This window comes from Sebastes fasciatus, chromosome 12 (assembly GCF_043250625.1).
Source record: "Sebastes fasciatus isolate fSebFas1 chromosome 12, fSebFas1.pri, whole genome shotgun sequence".
Lineage (NCBI taxonomy): Eukaryota > Metazoa > Chordata > Actinopteri > Perciformes > Sebastidae > Sebastes > Sebastes fasciatus.
In genome coordinates this window covers 6,713,603-6,735,880 of record NC_133806.1, presented here as the reverse complement: position 1 = coordinate 6,735,880, position 22,278 = coordinate 6,713,603, and the positions used below count along the sequence as shown (strand labels likewise).

The following is a 22,278-nucleotide window of genomic DNA, read 5'->3' as shown; positions in this document are numbered from 1 at the left end:
TTCTTGCTTTAGGTTGCAGGTTGGTGCACACAGGTTATATAGAGAGCTCCTTGGAGAGGTGTTGTACAGTTTGATGGCTCGGTGGACAAAGGATTTCCTGAGTCTGTCTGTGGAGAACTTGGGGATGCATGAGGTTTACCACCAGAGGGTGCTGTCACCAAAGTGTATAAAAAATACACAGAAAGGAAAAGCAACAAGACTGAATTCAAAACACACATCGCATCAACAAAATATTTCAGATAATCTATTAAGATTCAGCAGATTATTTAGACATATTAAGGTAATCAGTGTACATACTTGCACTTTACAAGTAGGTTACAACTACTAGGCTATAAATAAAATTAATATCTGTACTGGGAATCATACTATATCTGGTTTTTGCATTAGTGAGCAACAGTGGAAAAGTAAGAATAATCTCATTTGGGTCTTTTACGCACAGCATCCAAACAATCTCCATGCAAAACAGAACCAAAACACAAACTGTATTAACCCCATAACGCAAAAAGTGACACAGGTTGTCCATGACAATAAGACTTCCACCTGATGAAAAAACACCACAATACTCCTTTAATATGTGTGTGCTGTTACGGGGGTGCTTTATTTTGATAATAAGCTATATATTTATATAATTTTTGGAGTGAGAAATTGTCTAATATTCCGATTTCTGCACAGCCACAGAGTCAGGAAAAAATAAAGTCCTTTCGGTCAGTCATCCAGCTCTGAACTGGACCAGCAGCTCAAATGTTGGAGCAGCCCCAGAACCCCACCGGCACTACACACACAGCACACCAGCTCATCTGATGGTCCTCAGTTAGTCTCAGACCGGTTTATAGGACTTCATTACGCGGCGAAATGCCTCCCAAAGAGACACAGCTTGGACTGAACTATACAAGCACTGACTGCAGCTGAATGAGAGGTAGAATAACTTTTTTTTGCATGCCTAATACAGTATGCACCTTTAATTTGTTTGCTTGTAATGTCATGTTATGACTGGACTATACAAGCACTGACTGCAGCTGAATGAGAGGTAGAATAACTTTTTTTTGCATGCCTAATACAGTATGCACCCTTAATTTGTTTGCTTTATAGTGCCATGTTATAGTTTGAATGGTAACTTTAATGTGTGTACTACAGCTTAGGTTCATGCATTTACATTTAGAGATGCTTATTTAATGTACATGAACTCAATTAAAGTTTGCAGCATTTGAAATGTGTTCGGACTAATAGTATTTGCACAGAACATTCTGGTTTTATATTAATTTACATATTTTGGCACTCTAATATTGCAGGCATTTTATGAAGCATTATATGCTGTAGGACCAGTAGACCTATAATTTGAACGAATTAAGGTTATCATTAGTCAGAAACTTCATGCTCTCTGTTTTGGGGTGTGGTTTGTAGGATGCATGATAGTAACATATCAAACAGCTGAATCTTATGATGCTGCCTGTATATTTCGTGCTTTTGCATCCACTGAAAGTGTATGCACTTCATTGCTTTGTCTTGTAAACTTGCTGTCTCTGCCAGGATGGAAATGTTGCTGAGTGGAAACCTGAGGAGAGGAGTGGGGCTCTGCCTTCTGCTGTTGGCTCTCGTACACGAGGCCACAGGCCAGAGAAGGAAGACAGGACGCAGGAACAACTACAGGCTGCATGACGATGGAGGAAATGGTAATTCTTTATATGAGGTATCCACATGTGGGTGTGTGTAACAGACTCTAGGTAGGAGGATCCGACATTTACCGATCGACATCCACAGTTCAAGATATGTAGGATGACAGTGAGGATTAGAATCACTTAGAATAGTTTGTCTGGCTGGCATATGTAAAGATACACAGATAAATCACAGAGTTTCACAGCACATAGACAAACCAGACCCATGTTTGATGAATATGGGATGATGGCCAGCAGCGAGGTAGTCAGGTCATCAATCCTTGCTGTTAAAATCCCAGTTCAAGTTATTTTTATGCCAGTGATTGAACCCACAAATCCAGAGCTCACAGATCACAGTTGGACCATCGTGGGGTGGCTGTGGCTCGAGACATACGGAGGTTTGATCCCCAGCTCCTCTTTGGGCAAGACACTGAAGCCTTCAGCTTTATAGCTGTGTTTTAAAAAATGTCACCATTAAGCCATGTAGGCCCAGGCCAGATGACCTGCAGGTACACACAGAGTAAAACTGAAAAGATAAAACCTTAACTCTACTAGTGAATAGATCAGATAGGTCTACCTGCTTTGAGGGCAGCTCAGCCCTTAAGAACTGTAATAGTCTGTGTTTCTTAGAGCGACGGTTCTCAAAGTGGGGATCGTGGCACTGTCATGAGGACCGTAAAATATTTTTCTATACATTTTCAAATTGTTCTGTATCATTAAAAGGATATCTACAGATGGGGACCATTTGCACCAATAAAACAAGCATATTGTGTCCATTACTCTGAACCACGTTAGATTTGGGCTAACAGACACTCTGCATTGATTGTGACACACAGTAATAAGTTCATTATTTTTAAGTTGAAGCACTTATTGAAAGTCAGCTTTAGACTGGTAACTGTAAATATCTGGATTTATTAGGACTATGCCAGTCTTGCTACCGTCATTTTCTGAAAGCTTTTAAGATCAATTACTTGAAATGTAGGCTATATATGCTGCCAAGTTGAGTCCTTATGCAATTAAAATAAAATCACCCTGCGTATAAAGGTGTATCAGTGGTATTAACATTCAATAACATTGCAAATGTCTCCGCTAGGGGAGTAATAAAGGATTATCTCATCTTATCTTATCTTAACATGATTCAAATTGAAATGTGTTTCTGTTTATCACTATGAAACATGTCTGAAGTGTTTAGGTTGAAAAGTTTTAGAATACAAATCATTCCAATGGCATCTGAGAGTACAAATGGTAGGAAGCATTATGCTTGATCGGTGTTACGATTATGAGAGGGGATCCTTGGAAAATGTTCTCCCCTGTAGGGGATCCCTGGACCTAAAAAGTTTAGAGGCTGAGTGTCCTGTGATGGTTTAAATGGTGGTTTAAATTCAGGTGCTTTTGCATTACAGTATATTGATCAAAACTCTCTGGTGAATAAATGCATCTTTTCTGGCATAAAATATGTTTAATTTAAAGCCCTTATTTATGGGACCTGGAGATTTTGGGCTTTACTTCACTGTGGTAGAAAGAAATGCATGATAGGGTTGCAATTAACGATTATTTTCAGGATATATTAAACTATTGATATTTTATAAATTAATGAATTCATACAAAGTATATAAAATGTAAAAAACAATTGTATTTCTGAGAGTCCAAGGTGACTTCTTGATATTGCCTGTTTTGGTTGACCAACAGTCCAAAACTAAAACTTATTCAATATAACCAAAAACATAGTTTCTGTTATTCAACAACTCAATGAATCGAGTGATAATTTACTGCCTGTTGCTAATGTACATCACCCTTTTGCAGTTCTATTAATAGTTACTAAAAGGACTGTGCAGTTGCAACCTTCTCCAGATCCTCTTATCTTCCTCTATTGAGAATCTCGTCATTCGCCTGAGGTTTTGTTGCTCCTTCTCCCACAGGTCTGACATGTTCACTGGAGGTGGCTTTCATCCTGGACAGCTCGGAGAGTGCAAAAATATTCCTGTTTGAGAAGCAGAAGGCCTTCGTGTTGAGCTTCAGCACCCGCCTCTCTATACTGCAGGTACCCGGCTGGACGCTGAAGATGCGAATGGCTGCCCTTCAGTACAGCAGCTCCGTGTCCATGGAGCACCGATTCTCAGCCTGGAAAGACCTGGATTCATTTCACAGTCGAGTCAGCACCATGAACTACATCGGCCACGGCACGTACACCACCTACGCCATCACCAACGCCTCGCAGCTGCTGGTGCAGGAGACTCCGACGGACAGCGTCAGGGTTGCGGTGCTGATGACCGACGGCGTCGACCATCCCCGCAGCCCGGATGTGATCGCAGCTGCAGCCGAGGCCAAAGGTCACGGCATAAAGTTCTTCGCTGTAGGTTTATCAGACATCGGTCAGCAGAGTCAGAACAACGCCAAGCTCCGGGCCATCGCCAGCACACCTGCTCAGCAGTTTGTCCAAACTCTTCTTAATCCTCAGCTGGAGGAGAAGCTGCTCAAAGAGATGGTGAGTGTTGGCTTCAAGTGAGATGACTTCAGTTAAGATAGCAACTTTATTGACATGAGAAACAACAGGGACAAGGTGTCTTGACACGCATCAGTGTTTCTTTTTCCCAATAGCAAAACTGGTATTGACTGACTTTACAAACTCCGACAAACACGTCAGGTTGTGTATTTTGTTTTGTGGACAAACAAATCTAATGTAGTACACATGTAAATGATAAATATTAAAACCTCTACTGTTTGTGTAGGATTTTAAATATTCTGACTTAGGCTACCCCTAGTGGTGGTTGCAAAAAAGACACCGGGGCAGATCATGGACCCAGGACATTGAGAATGAAGGGTTAAAACAGGTTTCACATGGATTGTATACTTTTTATAGGGATGCACTGATCCGACTTTTTCAGTCCCGATACCGATACAATACCTGGCTAAAACAATAAATGGTACACCAGCTACTTGGTAAAAAATCTTAAAAATTAACAGGAATTACAGCTCAAGTGTAAACTTTTTTAAAGCAGCAAGAAATTGGTCAAAATTTAAACAGGAATTCAAATTCCAGTCTATAATGTGTATATAGTATATAAACATAAAGCTGAACTGAATAGATCGGCCCCATTGTCACAGATACCCGATTCAGCTTTTTGAGTCAGTATTGGCCCGATACTGTGTTACCTATTTGGATTAATTGTGCAGTTTATCAGTTGTTCTGTATTGTTATTGTTATGCATTGAATAAAATATTGGATATACATAAAATATGTCATTTAGTCACGGGCCGTCAGTTTACTCAATGATAGAAAAGGGGTCCCTTAAGAAAAAAAGTTTGGGAACCACTGAGCTAGAAGATGCTTCAGGTATTTTAAACCATGTGCCATTGATGCTGTTACACCATCTGATTGCTTGAATTGAGACCATGCAGGCCCTCCACATGGTTGAGGAGCACTGATGCCTACCACAGTGACAGCAGCATGCAGAGGGGTCTATAGTCCCCTCTTTTTTCTGCACTTTCTGTCCTCACAGCGGGTTCACATCTCAGTGACACAGTTGTGTCTGCATGAGGGGGCTTTCCCGCCTGCTTTGCATTTTCCACACACAGAAATGTCAAATATCTGCAGTAGGTCAGGACCTGTCTGAGAGAGTGGCAAGGCTTGTTCTGCTTTCCAGAAATTTTGACATTATTCATTCACAATTATAGCTCACTAAGACACAAGATAGTGTTGAGGGAAGACAATATAACTAATGAATTGATCTTTTCTGTGAGTGAATGAACAGCCATTGACATTTTCTGTCTTGTGTTTTGCATCCAGCTTGCGGTTGCATTTGAAGGGGTAAGTCTTTCAATCCAATCCAGCATTTTATCTCTATAATTGATTAGTGTAAATTGCTGCACTGACTTTGTATTTTTCTCTCTCTGATAGTGTCCGAAGGCTCAATCGTGTATGTGTGAAAGAGGAGAGAGGGGCCCTCAAGGAAGTCCAGTGAGTTCTGCACAAAATCTATCATCTTTACCAAAATTATATGATACTCATTCTGTGTTTCTTCATCACAAACATACATAGCATCATCTTGGCTTTTAGCATCTTATCTATTACTAATTCCAGGGTAGAAAAGGGGACCAAGGCTTCGGAGGGACACCTGGTCTAAAAGGAGCGAGGGTGAGTCATCACATACAGACGCAAACTATTTGTGTCTGATTTTATGCAGCTTATAAATTGGTCTCTTTTTTTTTTTACAAGGGGGATTCTGGCTCCAACGGTCGACCTGGAAGTGATGGTCCAGAGGTAAAAAAAAAACACTCTAACTACCACGTAACACGCTTCTTATCAGATGAAATGCAGATTTTAAAACCGTTTCACCTTTTACAGGGTCGTCCAGGTTATAAGGGAAACAAGGTGGGTGACATTTAGCTTATAAATTGTTTTATTCTCATCACGTATCTCATCACGTGTCCTAAGAAAAGAAGCAGAGGGTCTAATGTTGTGTTTGTGTTTTTAGGGGGAGAGAGGAGACTGTGGCACTCCGGGGGAAAAGGGTGACTTTGTATGAACATTATTAACTACATTATTTTAACCAATACCACAGACTTTGTCTTTCGTAATGAATTAAATGTGATTTTGCAGGGAGCTGAGGGACCTCCAGGCCAGCGAGGAACGAAAGGAGAACAGGTAGAGCACAACTAACAATTAAGAACTATAACAATTATGAATCTTGGTTTTACCATTTTGAACACTAAAAATATAAGTTTTGCAGGCTAATTATATGGAAAAAAAAGCATGACTTTTTGCGTCTACCGCAATATACGTATGTTAAAGGTGCAGTGTGTAGGATTTGGTGGCATCTACCGGTAAGGTTGCAACCAACTGAAACTTCTCCCTTGTGCCAAGTGTTTAGAAGAACTACGGTCCAGAGCCAGTTTGATTTGTCCGTTTTGGGCTAGGCTAACTCACAAGTTGCGAAATCGTGTAAAAACTCTTGCGAGACTCACTGCCCACCGACCTAATCATAACCTTAACCATTCGAGGTCAATGCCTAACCTTAACCATCTCGCGAGAGTTTCACAACTTGGGGGTTACCTTCTAGATAAGACCCGTGAAGAGGGTCTAAGAGTATATTCAGGCAGACAGTATGAGGAAAATAAAGTTTTTTTTTAACATTGCAGCATGTAAACATGTTCTAGTAGAAACACAAAATACAAGTAGGAACCTGAAGATAAGCATGATATGGGACCTTTAAGCAAGTACAGCCTCACAGATCCACTAGAATGGCTGTTTAAATAATTCAACTTTTAATTTTTTTCATCATATTTATTAATTTATCATTAGATTAATTAAATCACTTCACTATTTCCCAATGCAGTCCACACCAGTTTTGCATTAAGCAGCAATTTCATAATTTTTAAAAGTTTTTCTCACTCCTCCTTCACACTCCTGAACACACAGTTTACTGTCTGCTGTTTCTATTGATACACAGACATCAGACAGTTCGTTCCCTCTCCAATATGAAAAATGGAAGTGGAATTTGTCCCTCCTTCATCTCTGCACTAATGGAATGTGAATATTGGATTATGGGTAATCCTGATACTAATGTGGCTAGCCGAAGCAGTGAATCCAGGCTTGCAGGATATTATTCTTTTGCAGGAACAGACTTTGTGTGGTGGGATTAGTGCGTGGACCTGGCCGTCCAGCACCACTCTTCCTCCTCTGTGCTACTGGCACAGTGTCAGTATAACCTTGTTATTCTGTGAGCTCGGCCTGAGAATCGAACGACATGAAAGCAGTGAATGTTGATTTTAGTGAATTCAGGGTTGGTTTTGACCTGCAGCTTGGTCATACAACATGCAGGGGTTCAAATAAAGTCATATATGATGAAAGTTTTATCACAAAATGAAGAAAATCATGGGTAAAAACAATAGATACTGCACAATATGTTATGGATATGATTAAAGCAAACTTGAATGTTGCATTGAGGGATTGTATAAGATTTAAAATCTGTTTTGCAGGGGGGGATAGGACTACCAGGAGACATGGGACCTGAGGGTCCAGCAGGAATGAAAGTAAGTTTCCCCCAAGACTTCAAGATGCATAGAAATTTGTGTTCTGTCTTTTCTGGTCTGAAAGTTTTCAGCAGCAACAGTTTGATTGGCTCGATTAACAGGAATATAACACCACATGTAATCGGGTTTGAAACACCCCCCAGTGATAGTATATACAAAAGATATGCAGCACGTTCTCACCCCAACTCGTCACATACTGACACTTTGTCAGACACCTCGGCGTCACTCTTCGGTCGCAGTAAACCTGGCTAGATGTTGTGAATTAAGCAAAAACACTTTCTTAGGTTTAGGTCACAAAACTACTTAGTTAGTTTTAGGAAAAAAACAACATGGTTGGGCTTAAAAGTACTACGTTTTTACAGTGAAAATGAAACTGAACGTTGGGAACACGGGACATGAATGAACAGCTGATTGTTACGTGAAAGTGAAACGCAACAAACGGGACATAAACAACGGTCTCGGATAGTGGAATAGACTTTAGATTGTATCGTCCCCAAGGAGAAATTAATTAATTAATTGCTTGTGACACATCATTCACATGCAGCATTCCCCAGACATTTTCCCACACAACATTTAGGGCAACATAAAAATGACCTTTAGATGTGTGCCCAGGGCCAATAAGATGCTGATGCCTCCATCACCATAGAGCTGTTCCACAGCTTTTTAACAAAGATGTCTTTATACAGATGAAATATAATGTGATTTATAGCACTTCCAGGAAAAGTCCAGATATTAATCAAGAGCAAGTTTTACAGAAGGAACAAAGGACTGCTCTTTATTTCCTAAATGCCATAAAAGGTTGAAACAAGACTACAGGCCATTTGGCTTCACTGTATAATGTGTATTTTTATAGTAATTTCCACCAGATCTTACTAAGACTGCAAATGACACAAAGTTCATTCAAGTTTCACAGCATTCGGTCCAATTTATCTTGTGAGCAGTTAAAGTCTGCAGTTAAAATCCCACAAACAAGATAGAAACAACATGAGGTTGAGGTTCTTCATGAGGATGTTGCGTTTAAATATCTCAGGATGCAAATGACAATGTAAACGGTCGCACTGACTCCTCTAAACAGCTATTAACAGTTAAATATTAGTATTACTTAATGGTGTGAATATGTTCTTATATTAGTGGATTATCAGTTATCTGACTCTACATGGCGTCCTGCAGGAATGAAGATTTATTTTTATTAATTTGAGACTAAAACACATTACATGTTAGAGCATAACGATGCATTTGGTCACGATTTATAATTTTATTTCACACCTATTTGCAGTGTTGAACTGCCGTCACATGACATGCAAACCTCTGACCTTGTTTACCTGCTACAGGGAGACAGAGGACCCAACGGTGCTTCTGGACCGCCGGGGGACATTGGTGTCGGATTCCCAGGAGCCAAGGTAACTCTTTTATATTAACATTATCATAAAAATATCCTCTACAGTCATATAATCTTCTTCAAATCAAATGTGTACCTAAATGAATTCTCAAGGTTGTCTCACCCCTAATAAATGCCAGAGATAAAATAAATATTATCAACTCTTTAATGAACAACTGGAAAATGTTGAAATATGTTGAATGGTGCTGTTTGATGCTTACAGGGTGAAAAAGGCCTTCAGGGAAGACCAGGTCCAACAGGTCCAGTTGGGATCGGAGAACCAGGACTACCAGTGAGTAGGAAACATGTTCTTATTGATGCATCAAGGTCTCGTGCACAATTATGCAGTTTTAATGGGCAAGTGGCATTGATAAAAGTGTCCTGTATATATATATATACAGTATGCAATATGTATATAACAATAAACATAAAGCTACCAGTAGTGGAAGAAGTACTCAGTAAATGGAAATACTGTTACAAGTCAAAAATCGTGCATTCAAAATTTCAAGTAAAAGAACACAAGTTTTATCAGCAAAATGTACCTAAAGTATCAAAAGCAAAAGTACTTGTCAAGCAGAGTATCTCCTCTGAGAGTGTTGTCATGATGCATTGACACATTAGCAGTATTTTAACACCATACAATGTTGGATAGTTTAATCTATAACAACGTATCATACTTTATAAGTTGATCATGTGTATCATATCTAAAATCCTTAATCTGCAAAGGAACTAGTAGCTATAGTTCAAGTACAATATTTCCCTCTGAATTGTAGGGGATGAGAAGTATAAAGTGCAGCAGAAAATGGAATTACTCAAGTAAAGTTTAAGTACCTCAAAATTGTACTTGAGTACAGTACTTGAGTAAATGTATTTAGTTGCGTTCCACCACTGAAAGCTCTTTTTAGGGGTTAGGAGTTGAAAATGAAACTTCCGAGATTTGAGTGAACATCCAGAGAAAGCTAAATCACATATGCAAGATAGTTTTTCCATCTGGTTTCCTTTTGTTATTACGCATCGTATAAAACTGGCCAAGTTGTCAAACATGAGCATGTTCAGTGAACTTTACTCACATCCCATTTTCCAGGATTCCTGGGAATTGAAGTTTGGAACAATTTTCCAACCCTGTGCTGCCACCTGGAGCACAAAGTGCAAAGCTGCACCGTTATACTGTCTTGTGTAGAACCACATTATCTTAAAGCTGTCTCTTCACACGTGTCTAGACTTTTATTAAAAGTTGTTTGTTTGTTGCAGGGTCCTCCAGGACCATTCGGATCACAAGGAAACCTCGGACCACCTGGAGAGGGGCTTCCAGGGCCGAAGGTGGGTCAGGTTTTAAACCATGTGTTGGCTAAAGGAGTAGTTCTCAATAATGTGCTACAGTAAATAAAGAATATATTAATCTTGAACTTGTCAACAAAACCAAAGCAAATTCCTAGTGTATACCTCTTACACCTGGCAATAAACACGATTCTGATTCTGTTTCTGATCAGTTGCTGCAATTTGAAGAAACTAGAATTACCACCTCACGCTTGTATTCCTCCGCCAACAAGTCAAGTTGCAGTTTACATCCATGTCTGTCCAAAATGTCATCACTTCATCATTTTATCCTGTTCGATATTTGTGTAAAATTGTCATAGTCAGCATAAGAATTCTTGAGTTATAGCCAAAGTGACCAAGTGACCTTGACCTTTGACCACCAAATTCTAATCAGTTCATCCTTAAATCACGAGTAATGCCTCCAGCCATGGCTGTCTCCGGCATGGAGGTATAAAAACGTAAGTGTTTGGTCACGATGATTTAGAAGGAGCCCACCACACAGTGCTGAAATTCATGACAGTTATTCTATTGCACAAAATCTACACATTTCATCTTCTTCATTTTAAACACTTTACTAGCTTTACATTTTAAAACAGATCATTTTTATGCCTCCGCGCCGGCGTCAGTTGGACCGGAGGCATTATGCTTTCAAGTTGTCCGTCTGTCTGTCCCATACTCATGAACACGATTATCTCAGGAACGCCTGGAGGAAATTTCTTCAAATTTGGCACAAACGTCTACCTAGACTCAAGGATGAACTTGAGATGAGAATCTGGTGGTCAAAGGTCACTGTGACCTCACAAAACACGCTTTTGGCAATAACTCAAGAAACAAATTTCTAACAGGATAACATGATGACATTTTGGACAGACATGGATGTAAACTGCAACTTGACTGGTTGGTGGAGACATACAACCACGAATAGTTGCATATTTTTTATCGTAAATTTCTATATTATATTTGTGATTCTCCTTCGCAGCAGTTGTTTTTTCTTTTCTCTTACTTTGTTTATTGTGACCGTTATGCGTCAAACATCCTTGTATGAGAAAATGTACTTGATAATAAATCTGACTCTAGGCAGTTGTAAAAGGTTATAGTCAGTATTTATTTTATATATAGCTATACAGTAGTATACAATACTCTGTAAGGGTCCTGCAATTTTCTTTTTTTTTCTTTATGGTATTATTATTGTATCATTGTGTTTTGGTATTGTTCTGTATGTGTGTTAAAATTAATATTATGTAAATATTTACATAAAGAAGAAGGGCTGAAATAGACAGAGTAGCAGTCTGGATATTGACGGTGGAGATAATGGAGACGCTTAGATCCGACACCAATATGCAGATGCATCTGATAATATTCACTGCAGGTGGAAAGCAGAACAGACTGATTCAGAAAACCAGAAATCAGACCCAGAAAATGTTTCACTGATTGCTACAACACATTGTGTATTTACTCAGGAATTATTACATTATTGGCCTTCACAAAACTTCACATATGAAACATGCTGCACAAGTGTGAAGTTTATGCATGATGATGTCTATTGTTTTAGGGTGATCGAGGGTACGAGGGTCCGAGAGGCAATCGTGGACTTGCTGGCGTCGGGGTCAAAGGTGACAAGGTAAATTAGACTCGTAATGTATACATATCTTAGATGTTTACTCAACCTGAGGTAACAGTCTGCCGATACTGCAACGTTTACTGTGCTTTGAGTACTCACCCTCGTTTCATATCCTCTGATACCCGGCTGGCTCTTTGATTACTGTGTTTCTTTTCTCAGGGAGGCCACGGGCCGCCTGGGTTGCTCGGTCCAGTTGGTGCTCCTGGTGTAGGACATCAAGGAGAAAAGGTAAAAGCTGCACTAATGCATGTCAGACTTTTGTTCATGATCAGTGGTGGAAAGTAACTAAATACATTTACATTTACTCAAGTACTGTACTTCCACTACATCTCAGAGGGAAATATTGTAGTTGTACTTGTAGTGGAGTATCTTCACAGTGTGGTATTTAGTACTTTTACTTAAGTAAAGGATCTGAATACTTCTTCCACACTTATTGTACAGAAAGGTTTCAGCGTTTGAGAACTGCTCACTTCACTTTGTGTGATTTGTTTTCTGTCTCGCAGGGGGATCAAGGTCCAGTTGGACCTGCAGGCGTCAGAGGAGCTCCAGGTGTTGGAATAACAGGACCAAAGGTAAAATGAGATGAGGGGAGTGGGCGTCCATTAACTAACAGGATGTTTGTCTCAGAGATAGAAATTCACATGCTAATTGTGATAGACAGTCTGCTGATTCTCTGTCTGATTGCATCGAAATTGTTTCGCATATCTTACGCCCATGAAACAACAGCTGGCTTGTCAATCAAATGCCTGAGAGTTTGAATCTGTCTCATCACAGAGAGGCCGCTATTGGTAGATTTATAATCGGAGACACATTCATTTCACATTTAGTTCTGGATCATTTAAGGTTAATTTTTCATTTTCTGCATCCTTAATTTCACTGAATATCCCTCTGACTGTGTGAATGTTGTTTTCAGGGGAATCAGGGCCTCACAGGTGAGCCTGGACTGACGGGTGAGAGAGGTGTTGGAGAGCCAGGACCAAAAGTAAGTCCTCTAGACACTACTGTACTACTCACTTATCACCCTATAGTTTCCTTTCAATGCTAAATATGCCAGTTAGCTTAGCTAAGCTTAAATGCTTGTTATTTTGTTTTTTCATCAGATCAAACAAACAAGATTTAACATTTTAGTTAGTGAGCTTTAAAGATGCTGGTATGCAGTGTGCAATATTTCAGGGGATCTATTAGCAGAAATGGAAAAAAATATTCTTAACTATGTTTTCATTAGTGTTTAATCACCTGAAAATAAGAATTGTTGTGTTTTCGTTAGCTTAGAATGAGTCTTTCATATCTACATAGGGAGTGAGTCCTCTTCATTCAGTCCGACATGTTGCTTCGCCATGTTTCTACAGTAGCCCAGAACGGACAAACCAAACAGTGGCTCTAACGAGAGCATTTTTACGTTACCAAAAGGCCACCGTAGTTCTGTAGCACGATTATGAAACTGCAGTAATGAGCCGCGGAGTGCAAAACCGTGGTACCACCAGCCGCCGTCTGACTTCCATTGCACCTAAAGTAGTGTTATTATGGTAAGGATGACCTTTAAGCGAGGTGAACGGCGTTACCACGGTTTTGCACTCTGCAGCTTACGTTACCGCTGTCTTGGAAAGGGAGGAGTGAGCTGAGAGGTACTCACTTGGTTGCAATCTGCATCCACGCCACTAGATGCCGCCAAATCCTACACACTGTCCCTTTAACTTTAGAGAAAGCCTGGCTAAATTAGTCTCTTGGCAAACAAGGGAATAAGCGTATATCTCAAAATGTCAAACTGTATTTTTAAAGTTGAAAAGTAGATAGAAGTGATCATCAGCTAAATGTAAAGCAGCAGAAATAATCTTGTCATTTAGTTGATGCTGTTGTTCAGACTAGTTACGTAAATTACAATAAACAATCCTTTTTGATCCCTAAATCATCATTGACTTTACAAGAAGCTGCGAGAAGGTTAAAGGTCAGAGTCAGTCCAATGTGATCCTAGAGTGACTTTGATAATCTCAATATTGCTTTCATACTTTCGTTCAGTTTTTACTTCATTCTCTGATGCACCTTGCTTTCCTCTCTCAGGGTGACCTGGGGTCCGAGGGGTTACCAGGTATCCCAGGTGAGACAGGAGAGGACGGAGTCCCGGGACAAAAGGTAACATCATGACCTAAACCCGATTTATCCTAATATTTCTTACCAGTCTGCTGCTTCATTGACTGTTTTCAAATGACGGCAGGGTGACGTTGGGTTACCGGGGCCCAGGGGACCCGACGGTGCTCCGGGTAAAGGCACACCTGGAGGGAAGGTAACACACATTTTTCACACTTGATGCGTATAGAAAAGACTATGTATACATCATTTATGAAGTGATCATCTAAAAGCTTAATTCAGAGGATTTTTTTGGAGGAACATGAGCAACAGTTTTGTGTTATTTTGGCAGGGAGACAGAGGGGACAGGGGGACCAGAGGCCAGCCAGGTGCCGTCGGTCCTGTGGGGCCAATGGGGTCAAAGGTAAGAAGATACAAAAACAGGCATTTTACTGTATGTGAAAATGTCATATAACTATTTTACAGTCGTGTTACCAGCTTCAAATACTGCCGCCACATCTCTACATCTTAGAGATGAAATGTAGTGGTGAAAAGTAACTAAGTATACGTACTCTAGTACTGTACTTAAGTACAATTTTGAGGTACTTTTTATGCTACTTCATACTGCTACTGTACTCCACTGCATTTATTTCACAAATTTAGTTACTACTTTAGTTTACTTTGCAGATTCCGATTATTAACACATAATATTATCAACAAATAACATGTAATATATTATTATAGATTGAGCTGCTCAGCTCTATATGTGCTAGACAAATCAACAAAGATGCAAGACATTTTATATTTAGAAAATAAATGTTATTATCAAAGCTGACAATAACTGTAAATGTAACCGTGTATTTTAAACAGTAACCCTAGCTGGAAATTAAATTATTAATAAATACACCACAATATATTTAATTAATGGTCTAATTTCTTTAAAGTACTTATGTAATGGAATTTCTTTATATATTAACCTTTTCATCGATCAAGCCCTAATAAACACATACTGTAGACTGAAGAGAAACACGTTGGATAAATCACAACTTCATTTTATGCATGTTATTGAAAACATATACACATGTTAAATACTTTATAAATTAGACCAAATAAATACATTTAGGTGGAGTCAACAGGCTCTCCTCTCATCAGTAAAACAAACAGAACGTACGCTAGTCTTTCATATCAGATTCAGTGTTATAAATAGGCTACAATTATCAGAACAATACGAACATTCAGGCTCCCTCATGTGGCTCAAAGGTGAACTGTAGATAGAAATGATGTGTTAAATAAAAGATGATGGAAGAAAATGTATTTGGCGTCCCTAATAAAATCTGCTGCGACCCAGTCCTGTGTTATATTCATACTTTATTATAATTTTAAACCTAAAACTCCTTATATAATGAAACTGCAGATGTGAGTCCCACCTTGTTGCCTTGTATTAATCTGACAAGTGTTTTCTTTTTCAGGGGGATCCAGGAAATATAGGGCCACCAGGTGCAACTGGACCACCAGGGAGGGGTATAGCTGGTGCCAAGGTACAATATACAATAAGCCCACGTGGTGCAAACAAACAGCTGCTGTTATACTGTCAACAATTCATCTACCTCTGTTTCTTTTTTTTTGTTGTCAGGGAGAACTGGGCCAACGGGGTCCAGCTGGATCTGTGGGAGAGCCGGGGACGGGTTTTCCTGGACCCAAGGTGAGTTCAGGTTTACTCCTCTTCCTCACTGATGAAGACCAATGAAAAGTACTGATATAAAAGTGTCATGTTTTGGTTTGTAGGGCGACAGAGGGTCCGCAGGGTCGGCTGGGACACCTGGCCTTAAAGGTGACGGTTACCCCGGCCTTACAGTGAGTACCAACCTCCATCACGACCCCCTTTATCACTTTACACCCCGTACTATGTGATTGTTTTACACACGGTGTCTTACTTATAGGGACTGCCGGGGCCTCCTGGTCTGCTGGGAGAGACCGGATCAGAAGGCGTCGGTTTACCTGGAGCAAAGGTAAAAGTTCAGCTAGGGAAAAACATAGTACAGTTTTATTTTCAGTAGTGCTAGCTTTGTTTATTTTTTATATATATTTTATACTGTATATAGTATATTTAGATCAAGTAGTGTCAGGAGATAACATATAGGAGATAAGAAGTTGATTTATAGAAAAGTTTTACTCAAAAAAATTGGGTTTTTCTCTGATATTTGTCCAAAACGTGCATTTTCCTGTGAAATAAAGAAACACTGATGTATAATATGACAATGGATAATACAGGAAATATTTGTTTTTGTTTTCTTTGGGTATTTCAGGTGTTTTTTCTTGCTGTGTTGATTGTTGATTTGTGCGTTCCCATCTTTTGGTTTATAGCTGAGATGAGCCTGATACTTTTTCTTAGTTATTGTGTCTTTGTTTTCGTTCAGTCTGAGATTAGATTACTGTGATTAAGGACAGATATCTATACGTGTTTTTTTATAACTTATAATATATTTCCTGTTCAGGGAGACAGAGGCTTGCCTGGACCGGCTGGACCTGCTGGGCCAGCAGGAATTGGCATTATTGGTACTAAGGTAATCTGTCCTGTTCAAAATAATGGCTTATAATGTTTCTTTTAAAAGAAACTATACATTTTATACCCTTTAAATTCATGTTATATCCAAAAAAAACACTCATTCATTTTCCTGCAGGGTTCAGTTGGCCTAAGGGGACCACCTGGTGGACAGGGGTTACCTGGAGAGGGCATCCAAGGACAAAAGGTAACACCGTCAGACTCTAAAAGTTTGATCAGTACAGTCTATAACCAGCTTTATTAGGCAGTTTATGAATGGAAATTGTCACCTGACTGAGCAATGTTCTGGTGTTTAGACTCAAATATAAAACAGAATCAGCATCAAGACGTTTTGTGGAAGTTTTTGTCCATAGTCTGCTGCTGTACTAGACAGTAACATTTGTGTTCAATAATAGTCCCTTTCACATAAGACAGTGTTTTTTTGTTTTTTTTAGCATTCAACAACTAAAGGTTCTTTCAAAGGCTAAAACAAACAAAATAGTAGCTATTTTATCTCTGTTAAAATGAGTTTACTGTTCTGTTTAGTCATAGAAACCCATTAAGTCTAGACGCCCGCAGGCTCACATGCTAAAAGTCAGATGAGAGAAACTTTCCATTACCTCCATCTTGTTGTTCTCCTTGACATGGACTGTGCTCCGTGTTTCCAGGGCGAGTCTGGATTTCAGGGGATCCCCGGCCCCAGAGGTCCTCCTGGACAAGGTCTGCAGGGGGACAAGGTAACAACATAATATCAGCAGAGGGATCCTGAGTTATGAACATGAAATATGAAGTGACAGTAAACCTGGCAAAACTGCATGACATTATGTCAGTGGCCTACTGTGTGATTCAAGACGACTGTGTCTTTCCTCTTGCAGGGGGATCGAGGGTTCAGAGGTGATAAAGGCAAAAGAGGAGACAGAGGAGAAGCTGGAGACGCCGGAGCCATCGGAACTTTGGTGCTGGATTTAGTTTTTTAGAGTGATTTAGAGTAAACCTCTCAATATGTGAACAGCTAATAAATGATGATCTCTTTCACGTCACAGGGTCGAGTGGGACAAAAGGGAGAGCCTGGACTTACAGTAAGTATAGAGCATCACTCATCACACTGAAAATCAAGCAGAGCAGTCAACAACACTGGGACGTTGGTGTGTTTTTGCATTATTTAGGTCCTGTACTTCAGCACATTGGCTGTTTTTCAGCTTTAATTTGAAGGTGTTCGCATCCACGTCAGATGAACAGCGGAGGAGATGTAGCCATTTTTTTATGCCTCCGCGTCGGAGTCCATCCATACGACCCATTCTTGTGAACGCTATATCTCAGGCACGCCTGGAGGGAATTCCTTCAAATTTGGCACGAATGTCCACTTGGACTCAAGGAGGAACTGATTCGGTGGTCTAAGGTCACTGTGACCTCATGTCCGTCCCATTCTCATGATATCTCAGGAACACCTTGAGGAGATTTCTTTCTTCAAATTTTAAACGTCCACTTGGACTCAAGGAACTGACTAGATGGTGGTCAAAGGTCAATGTGACCTCTAATACGATAAAACAGACAGACATGGATGTAAACTGCAACTTGACTGATTGGCGGAGGCATACAACCGCGAGGCCGTAATTCTAGTTATATATAATCCCTCACTTCAGGGGGAAAAGAGTAATTTTCTTTCCTGAAATAGTTATTATTCTGACTACTCTAGTCACACTTTCAGGTTTAAGGGTGTTTAGGAGGCTGGGCTAAGTCTTAAAGATAGGGGTAAGGGGCTCTGACATCCAGAGGGAGCTCGGAGTAGAAACGGGCTAGATGAGGTGGTTCAGGCATCTGATCAGGATGTCTTCTGGGCGCCTCCCTTTGGAGGTTTTCCGGGCACTTCCAAATGATAGGACACTCAGGGGTAGACCTAGAATATGCTGGAGAGATTATATATCTCATCTGGTTTGGGATCGCCTCAAGATCCCCCAGGAGGAGCTGGAAAATGTAGCTGGGGAGAGCGACTTCTGGACTACTTTGCTTAGCCTGCTGCCACCACGACCTGGCCCCAAAGTGGATGGATGGATGGATGGATGTTTGAGGGTGTAGGAATCTGTATAAAAGTCCTAGATTGTTCCAACTGATCTGGATTTAAACGCCCTCAAATTAAAGCTGAAAGCTAGAACTTTACCCTCATAATCACTGATTCATTTCTTTGCTGTAACTCAGTGACAAACTCAGTTTTCTGTCTTTCTCAGAGGGAAGAAATCATCAAAATAGTGAGATCCATATGCAGTAAGTAATCAGAGAGTCACATTTAGATTTTTTTGTCAATATTTGATGTCTATAACGTGTCTTTGTCTCTCTGTTTCATTAGGTTGTGGAGTGACTTGCCGCCAAACCCCATTGGAGCTGGTTTTTGTGATCGACAGCTCTGAGAGCGTCGGCCCGGACAACTTCAACGTGATCAAAGACTTTGTAAACGCCCTGATCGACCGAGCCTCGGTCAGCCGGGACACCACGCGGGTGGGTGTTGTCCTCTACAGCCACATCAACCTGGTGTTGGTCAGCCTCAGACAGGAAGCCTCTCGTGATGAGATCAAGTCTGTGGTGCGCTCCATGACCTACCTGGGCGAGGGCACGTTCACGGGCAGTGCCATCCAACAGGCCAACCAGGTGTTCAAGGCGGCGCGGGCAGGTGTGAGGAAGGTGGCCATCATCATCACGGACGGGCAGGCCGATAAAAGAGACGCAGTCAGTCTGGAGAGCGCCGTGTCAGAAGCTCAAGGGAGTAACATCGAGACGTTTGTGATCGGGGTTGTGAATGAGAGCGATCCTCTGTACGAGGAGTTCAAGAAGGAGCTGAACCTCATGGCCTCTGACCCCGACAGCGACCACCTGTACCTGATCGATGAATTCAAAGCACTTCCTGGTGAGCCGTTCTCATGATCACATCAGAATCATACAAGGATACAAACAAGAAATTTGCCTTGATATTTTGGTGCATAACAATAAACGTAGTATAAGAAAAAAAAAAAAATATTAAAGCAAGTGCTGCAAAAGTCAAGAATCATAAATAGAACAGAAGAAATTGAATATATATATATTTTAATTGAAAGAGTTGTACCTATTGACCTATAATATTGTTCCATATGACTCATCACTAGTGGTGTCTAACTGTGCAAATAGTTTTGGTTTTATTTGCCCAGATTTTTAAATATCTAGTATCTGCAGAGATGGAAAAGTATTCAGATCTTTTACTGCCTTGTCCTCTAAACACACATAGCTTGGATGTGAGCCTGGGAAAATCAATCTTCTAGAACATCTACTACCATGGTGCTCATGAGCAAGACACCCCAAACTACTCCCATTTAAACTATGACTGCACTTAAGCTACACAGAGCAGTACATAACTGTACAGTTACCGATTTGGTCTTCTGGTGTTGCAGCTCTGGAGAGAAAACTGCTGAGTCGTATCTGTGAGGACGGAGAAGGACGTTTGTTCAGCTCTATCCCGAGCTCCAGACTGCCTCCAGGAATCCCCGAGGTCTCCAGCAACGCTCGAGAACCTCCATATAGGACCGATACCGACACCCCCACCTTCACAGGAGACATCAGGAGAGTTCAGAAAATGGTGAGAAAAACAAATGGGTTTTTTCTACCTTCTTTTTCAACATTGGCCGTGTTACAACAGTTTAAAGGGACTGTTTGTAAGAATCAGAAATTGGTTGTAACAGCGACACCTGTGGCCGTTAAGTCAACGAAAGTCAGTGTCCTGTTGCTCGCCCTCACCCGTGTGCCCGCGCTACCTGAATGTGAGCGAGCATCCGTCAAAACAGTGAGGCGACACACGTCAGCTAAAATTACAATATCACTCTATATTTCAGCTGCTTGGCAGTAATGTTAGCTGACCAGACGAAGGTCTCTCCATGAATCACTGCTGATCCTAGTGTTGGCTTTTCCTGCCTCAGTAAATGTACTTAGTTACATTCCACCACTGGTAGTAGACCTGCTCCCTACTAAAATAAACGTATGTTAGTCCAAAACAGCAAATGCATTTCAGCATTGAAGATCATTCTTCACCTTTGGAGACTGTAATAACCTTCGTAGTTTTCAACCACATCTCATGGTTTTCATGTAGATAAATATGATCTGTGACTGTCTCAGGTGTTATAACATTACATTTGTATTATCTTACCTGGATAAATAAAGGTACATTAGATTAAAGCACTCTCTGCTCTGTTACAGCCCGGCCCTCCGTCGTCACAACCCGACGGAGAACCCTTCCCTCCACAGAGACCCCAGACGGACGACAGAAGCGCCTCAGAGACTCAGAGATTTCCATACTTCGACAGGGAACCCTTCAGACCCGTCACAGAGTTCCACCGACAGTTTGGCATGAAGGACCCCAACAACAATGTGGTGATGACGGGAGCCATCGGGCCGGCAGGTCCTACTCTGAGGGCCCCGCCTGAGGAGACGACACAGCTGCCGACGCCTACGACTCCTCCACTGCTGCCTCCTGACACCTATGAATCAGGTAACTGCTGAAGAGATTGTAGGATGAAGAAATTATTGGTTTAAAGGTTAAAAATCAATCTCAATTAAGGAAAAAAGACGTCCTACTGACTTTGGTGATCCCTGACTTTTCTTCTAGCGCCACCGTGAGATTCACATTTGTGGTTTTGAGTGAAATATCTCAAAAACTGTTTGATGGATTGCAATGAAATTTGGTACGCCCATTCATGTTCCCCTCAGGATGAACTGTAATAACTTTGGTGGACCTCTGACTTTTCCTATAGTGTCATCATCAGATCAAAATTGGAATTTGTCTAACACTTATACCTGCAAAACTAATGACATTTCCATCGTTCTTAGCTCTACTTTGTATAAAGTGCTAATTATCACATGTTAGCAGGCCAACACGCTAAATTTTGCTGTAGACTTTTTAGTCTTCTTAAAATTTGACACTTCTTGTTTTTTGTTGTCTCCAGCGGAGCCCTGCAGCCACATGCTGGATCCAGGACCGTGCCGGGACTACGTGGTGAAGTGGTACTACGACGGCATAGCTAATTCCTGCGCTCAGTTCTGGTTCGGCGGCTGTCTAGGAAACACCAACCAGTTTCAGACTGAGAAGAGCTGCAGAGAAACCTGCGTCAAGGTCTAACATGGACCTGCAGTCACGAATAAAACATTTCGCTGTGACTTTGCCATGAGGTTCACTTCAACGCCTTAGTATTTTACTTGTAGCTACTTCTACACGGATAGGGATAATAAACAGAGGCATCATTATACCAAACTGGCAGTAAAAGTTTTAAAATTGTTCACTAGGCTATTAAGTACTATTAAATGTGTTTTTGTTTATTTTGTTGGCCAGAGGGATTTGTGTATTAATTGTGTAAACCAAAGCTAAGCTAATGCAGAGATTGTTATGCCTGATGTTACTTACACACACTGTGGAACAGTTCTGTTAAAAAATAAAACAAAACTTTGTAACCACTAACCTTTCTATTCAGAAAAAGTAACCCTTTTTTATGAAGTAATGATGTATTTTTTTTTTTTTACTTAATGTCTGTTTACTTAAAGTTTATGTTTTTTAATACTGTGAAATGTCATTAAAGGAAAAACCAAAGCAAATAAACTGATAATTTCATGCACTGGACGTTGAATGCCATTATTTTAAGTTGCTTTGAACCAAAGCGTC

The 22,278-nt window shown here is 40.5% G+C and overlaps 1 protein-coding gene across 2 annotated transcripts; it reads left to right on the top strand.

The window, feature by feature from the left end:
* Positions 1-778: 778 nt before the first annotated feature.
* Positions 779-22,234, top strand: LOC141778537 (uncharacterized). Of its 2 annotated transcripts, none has more exons than XM_074652869.1 (35): positions 779-916; positions 1,528-1,670; positions 3,572-4,137; positions 5,440-5,460; positions 5,551-5,610; positions 5,734-5,787; positions 5,869-5,913; positions 5,998-6,024; positions 6,128-6,172; positions 6,253-6,297; positions 7,632-7,685; positions 9,017-9,085; positions 9,287-9,355; positions 10,315-10,383; positions 11,933-12,001; positions 12,161-12,229; positions 12,505-12,573; positions 12,915-12,983; positions 14,060-14,131; positions 14,214-14,282; positions 14,418-14,489; positions 15,535-15,603; positions 15,699-15,767; positions 15,851-15,919; positions 16,006-16,074; positions 16,561-16,629; positions 16,747-16,815; positions 17,276-17,344; positions 17,483-17,563; positions 17,651-17,686; positions 18,833-18,869; positions 18,952-19,506; positions 20,024-20,208; positions 20,823-21,114; positions 21,569-22,234. In XM_074652869.1, the coding sequence occupies exons 2-35, from the start codon at positions 1,529-1,531 to the stop codon at positions 21,739-21,741; spliced, it is 3,597 nt and encodes a 1,198-aa protein (XP_074508970.1). In that variant the 5' UTR covers positions 779-916; position 1,528; the 3' UTR covers positions 21,742-22,234. The 2 variants fall into 2 exon arrangements, with proteins under 2 accessions (XP_074508970.1, XP_074508971.1); XM_074652870.1 differs by having other exon boundaries at positions 779-1,027.
* The last annotated feature ends 44 nt before the right edge of the window (positions 22,235-22,278 follow it).

Excerpts from the sequence above, each read along its gene's own strand:
- LOC141778537 (XM_074652869.1), top strand. The coding sequence starts at position 1,529 with ATGGAAATGTTGCTGAGTGGAAACCTGAGGAGAGGAGTGGGGCTCTGC. Across the intron at positions 6,298-7,631 it reads GAGGAACGAAAGGAGAACAG|GGGGGGATAGGACTACCAGG; the intron begins GTAGAGCACAAC and ends TCTGTTTTGCAG. Across the intron at positions 19,507-20,023 it reads TGAATTCAAAGCACTTCCTG|CTCTGGAGAGAAAACTGCTG; the intron begins GTGAGCCGTTCT and ends CTGGTGTTGCAG.